Genomic DNA, 6,000 nt, shown 5'->3' on the forward strand with positions numbered 1-6,000 from the left:
ACTTTCCAAACCGATTGTGAAAACGGTTTTCTGTTCATGTAAGGCGTGTTTTAACGAAAATTGGATCGTTTTTTTTTCAATAAACAACCTTAAAAGACGGATATGCAGAATTTCTAAGAATTTTCACTTAACAAATTGTTAGAAGTCGCACCGCTTGAAAAAACTGAAATTTTTTTTTAACCTTAAGATACGTAGTTTAATTTCTTTTTGAAATTATACAGCTCACTTAAATTTAATTTATCCTAACAGATGGATCGGAGAAGCATGCCCAATTAATGATTGCTAGCTGAGGGGTACAGAAAAAGTATCGTTTATGAAGTAGAAATTAACTTACAATATATGTATATTGTGAATATAAGTACAATACTGCGTATATATTTATAAGTGTGTGTGTTTGTGTGTTGGCTTATATGCACATAAGCAAGTAGGATCTAAGTAATAGCTCTGTAATAGTTCTTTAACAAAACAAAAAAAAAAAACAATTTTCCTGGTTTTTTTCTTCAAAAGAAAACAAAAGCATAAGCAATAAAATAATTTTACTTTTATTGTTGAAATTACTAACATTAAATTTAAATTAATCAATCACAATTATAATTAACGATGGTTGTGCTATGTTGTACATTATTATTTTCTTCACAAAAATATATCCTCCCTCAAACCGGTAACTCGTGAATCTTTTTTTTTTGTTTAACCTCCGGACTACCGTTAGGTATTGCTTTAGAGGATGAGATGAATGATTTGTAGCGCGTGTGAAAATGCCATGCCTGATCGGGATTCGAACCCGGGATTTCGGGATGAAAGGCCGAGACGTTACCACTCGCGCCACAGAGGCCGGTAGCTCGTGAATCTAGTTGTTCACTTTAATTTATTTGAATCATTCAGCCATCCTCATACACGCTGTCTTTATAATATAATATGTTTATGCAGTTAAGTTCGGTCGTAAGTGCAAATTCAAAATTATTTGAAATGAATTGGTGAATTGGTATTAAAAATAATACATTTAAAGCTCTCGGAATAGAACGGAACGCAAGGATGTCGAGGATGTTTTATCCCCCTATTTATTGCAGAGTCTGGATATCAGTCCTTTGCTACTGGGTCTTTCTGTCTATCTTGCGGTTATTTAATTTTAACGACAGTTATACGAGTATATTTTTTTAGTTTGTTTTGGGCGGAGTTTGGTATCGCGTTACGATCCTTTGTAGATGTTGGGATAATAATATTTTTACTCGGGTGATTAGCAAAATATTTTCATCCTTTTCCCGACGTGAATTCCTTCTAGCCCGTCCATTGAGGACCTTTCGGTGCTAATATCTTTCATTCTAGCATGAAAGCGCCTGATAGGGCTCTAGTTTTTTTTGTTTTTTTTTTGAGCGCTCAATGCACTCTCTTTGCAAAGGGAGTCGCGCATATGGTGACTAATTAGGCAGGCGATTACCTGACTAATTATTGTAAGATAAAAAAAAGTTAAACCTCACTTAAGCAAAATTAATTAGGAAATAAATCGTTATATTTATAAGTTTAAAGAGAATAACGATCAAACAATAAATTCATTCTGAAGTAATGTATTAGCAGTAATAAAGTTATGGGTTCGAAAATAATTGTAAGCGTAAAGAAAAATACGAGAGTTATTAGTAAATGGTGTGCAATTACGTGTAAATTAATTGATGTAATCAAAACTAATTAATGTTTAAATAATTGCAAGTATATCAAAGTAATAATATCTGTGATTTGCATTACTTTAATGTTCCAGCATATAACATGTAAAATGAAATGCTTTGGCAAGTAAAAGGATCCGATAAAAAGTTTTAAACAAATATGTATTTCAATGAATATGGATGTAACTGATTAAGGATATTTCCAGCAAGAGAACTATATGGAAAGCTGAAACTCTGAGCAGAAGATTCAGCACCTCACATGATATCGCTTTTAAAGATTGTTCACCTAACATCCCTCTTCATCCTTCAGTAGCTGGCTTTAGTAACCATAAATGTCTATAGTTTTCTATTTCTCTTTCTGTTATTCCTTCTACGATTTCCTCCGTTACTTCTTTTAGTAGATAGTTTCTTCTCAACTACGTTCAGTCCAATTTATTTTTCTATCTGTAATTTTTTTAGTATCCGTCTTTCTTCTATTTTCTCTGGTTCTTCCTTTCTTTATTCCCGAAGTTAGTTTTTGAAACCCAGATCTCATGTTTCAGTTTCTATTTTTCTTTCTTCCTTAATAATCTTCACATGTTCATCTCTTCGTTCCGTACAACGCTTTACTCCACGCAACGTGTATAGCCAAACGTTTTCATCACTCTCTATCGAGTCTGCTATTTAGCTCTTTTGGTCGAACGTTTCTATCACTTTCTCAATTATAGTTTTTTCAACGTCGGAGCTACGCATGTCTTCACTTCATTACTAGCTTCACTCTGAGGAACTACCCCTACTTCAAAGATCCTAAGAGAAATAATCCTAAAAAGGAAGAAGTTTTCATTCGACTATATTTGATTCAGTAGGAAGAAGATACCGTTCCATTCTCCACCTTTACTAAAATGCTTGGCTTTCCACGATCTAATCGTAGGAATGGTTATGCCATTTTCTCCTGTTACTTGTTTGCAGTTCAGGTCATCTACAAAAGTTAGGTTACGGCACTCGCTACTCAACATACTGTTTTACATTAGTTGTTTAATTTTAAAACTCATCATTAGATTTTACCATCATTATTCCTTTGCTTTAATTTTTTTATATATACTCCAAAATAACAATCTTTATACTTCGAGAATTGTCTTATCCAATTTCAGGCCTACAACTGTAACCTGTAAACGAACTCTAATGAATGTTATGGTTCACGGACACTCAAACTCGCGTAAAATTAGTACCCCTTTTGTACTCAAATGCGGCATCAGAGAAGACCTGTGGTGACAGCTTACCTTTTAATAAATGAATATATTGTTAATGAAAAAATTACAAGAGCGATACCAAGAGATTATTTAAGACAAGCATATTGTTATAAAAGTAAGGATTTATTTTAATTAAAAATACCCAATTTAAAATGTGATTTGTCCAGTCTTACGTCAATTCATATTTTTTAACAGCTACAATACTAGCTGGATTATATTATTTTATTTTGTCAGAATATGAACTTAGTAATCTGTATTCATTATTTTATGTTACATTCATTACCTTTATGTTACAGGTTTGGATTTTTGGTGATCTCTGGTGTTCGGTGTGGTTAGCTGTTGACGTTTGGATGTGTACCGCATCCATCCTCAATTTGTGTGCAATCTCACTCGACCGATACGTAGCTGTTACAAGGCCGGTAACATACCCGAGCATCATGTCAATGGGTCGAGCGAAAATTCTTATCGCTGCAGTCTGGGTCCTCAGTTTCGTCATCTGTTTTCCTCCACTTGTCGGCTGGAAAGACTCTGAAAACGTAGAACCAACCGCTTTTCCAGAAGATCCTCCTTGTCCGTGGGTATGCGAATTGACGAATGAAACCGGTTATGTAGTTTATTCTGCCATGGGATCTTTTTACATTCCCATGTTCGTCATGTTGTTTTTCTACTGGAGAATTTATAGAGCTGCAGTTCAAACTACTAGAGCCATCAATCAAGGTTTTAGAACGACGAAAGGCTCAAAACTGATGGGAAGCAGGTTTGACGAGCAACGCCTGACTCTGAGAATTCATCGAGGAAGAGGATCTGTAATGCAAGGAAGCAGCGGGAATAACAGTAATGCCACTACCACTACAAACAGCACTGTAAATAGTGCTACGAACTCTCCGGGTCGATCACCGGGGAACTGTCGAAGACCACACGAAAAGATTAAAATAAGTGTCAGTTATCCCAGTACTGATGCAATCAGTGCAGTAGCTAACAGCTCTCCACCCGGAGGATCATTCTCTTCTTCCTCTCCACCGTCATGCAGCTCCAGTGGTGGAGGTTTGTATGCCGTTCATTACTCCGGTTCGGACACCAGTACAATCTACCGATCGCGTGATCCGAATTGCCACTTAAGAGTTACCGGCTCACGTCTCTCTACTTCGCATCGAAGGGGTCGCCGTGCTAGTAGCAGCCCAGAGTCTTCAAGACCTCGTCTTCTTGGTGATCCTCTTAGTGTTACTCTAGCGAAAGATCTTTCTCCCTCTCCGACAAATGAGGATAGCAACATACCGGGCAATAAGCCAAAACTAATATCACGCATGGGAAAGAGAAATATTAAAGCGCAAGTCAAAAGGTTTCGAATGGAAACGAAAGCCGCCAAAACTTTAGGAATAATTGTAGGAGGTTTTATATTTTGCTGGCTTCCTTTCTTTACTATGTATCTAATTAGGGCATTTTGTGTCGAATGTATTAATCCGGTTCTATTTTCGGTAATGTTCTGGCTGGGATATTGTAATTCAGCGATCAATCCGTGTATTTATGCGCTGTTCAGTAAGGACTTTAGATTTGCCTTTAAAAGAATTATCTGCAGATGTTTTTGTGTAAAGGAAACTCGTCATAGTTCTCAGTATAATCGTCGTGGCTCTGACGGCTCCCAACTAGGTAGAAGGTACAATCACGACGCATCTAATCAGCCTGCCAAAAATTCTCTTGGAGAAGACAGTGATGCTAATAATGAAGCCGGTTCAGACTCCAGATGACCCTCGCAAAACTCTCGCACACTGGCCGACCTCGTTTTAGGGTTGGTGTCGTGGTCGGCCATTCCCTCAAAGGTCTGACTCCTTCTTCCGACTAGAACTTCCAAATCAGAAAACACTTTTATAATACTAACTTCAGATGAGTTACTACTGCGAACTTTACATTTTTATATTACCTTCCTAACAATTAATCAGTCGTGTTAACCCGATAGTCTACATTGTATTTAGACTCAACACGAGTAGTTGTAAATAAAATTAGTGACGCATTAGTTATCTGAATTAATGAAAACAATGTTGTTAAAACTAAATTTATATTTTTTTAATAAAAGGTATTTATTCTATAATGTATAAATGTATATACGATGAAAAATAAATATATGCGGGTATCTAAGTAAATCATATAATTTCTTACAAAATTAATTATAATATAAAAATGTGTTACATCAAGTGATCAGTGGCTATGCTTTAGATGTTAATCTTAACGATTTGTAAATTATTATATAAATTATTTTTAAATAAAAAATTTGCAATTAACTTACTTGAATATTTTAGAGGAAGAAAGTACAAAAGTTTTCGTAAAATATCCGAGTCTAGTTCGCATGAACTCTCAGTTTGAGAGTATTGTACGAATGGTATCAGTAAGAAAGGATAAAATTATCTGAAGGTGGACTAGTTCTTAAATAGAAATTGCCATCGCAAATGGCACTAGCTTTTATAAATGTTTAATCAATTTAGATTACCAAATTTTAAAATATAAAATTCCCATTTAGTTAAGTACAGTATATTCATCTGACCTCCATTTTAAGAAGATGAAAATATTAAATGAATGTTAATTTTACTTATCAAATCTCCTATATTCTTAAGGATTTTTTGTGACTAAAATAAGTTAATGTATTCAGGAAAATTCAACTTTGCAGTTAAATATTTTAATATTTTCTGCTGTTGCTCATAATGGCTGTGGCATCAAACTGTAATTTTATAAAGAAGTAATTACTACGTAAAATACATAAATAATGCAAATTATTAAAAACAAAATTTCATATTACAAATATGAAAGACTTAGATTTTTCACATTAAATCTTGCCAGATCTTTCTTATTTGTTTTTTCCATTAATTAGCAACAATAATGATAGCAGCAGCGGGTGTTAATAAGTCTTATATTAATTATTCAGATTCCCTTGTTGTTAAAATGCGGTTATAGTTACTTATTATTTAACAGTAAGAAAGTTAGAAGTTATTTATTTTTTATTTAATTTTATCCGACAAAATTAATTATTTTTAATGCTGCAACGCAATAACAGTCCAAATTATTATACATTTACAGTTGCCGAATTTTAATTAAGGCGAAGGTATTCAAGTGTAAAGCTTAATAAC

At 34.3% G+C, this 6,000-nt stretch overlaps 1 protein-coding gene across 5 annotated transcripts in view; it reads left to right on the forward strand.

The window, feature by feature from the left end:
• The window catches only part of Oamb (Octopamine receptor in mushroom bodies), a 553,519-nt gene extending 548,359 nt beyond the window's left edge, over positions 1–5,160 (forward strand). For all 5 annotated transcript variants that reach the window (XM_075375815.1, XM_075375839.1, XM_075375832.1 and 2 more), the window contains one exon: positions 3,181–5,160. In XM_075375815.1, coding sequence (XP_075231930.1) covers positions 3,181–4,629 — 1,449 coding nt within the window. In that variant the 3' untranslated portion in view covers positions 4,630–5,160. The remainder of the gene's footprint in view (positions 1–3,180) is intronic.
• Positions 5,161–6,000: the final 840 nt, after the last annotated feature.

This window comes from Lycorma delicatula, chromosome 1 (assembly GCF_047948215.1).
Source record: "Lycorma delicatula isolate Av1 chromosome 1, ASM4794821v1, whole genome shotgun sequence".
Classification (NCBI taxonomy): domain Eukaryota; kingdom Metazoa; phylum Arthropoda; class Insecta; order Hemiptera; family Fulgoridae; genus Lycorma; species Lycorma delicatula.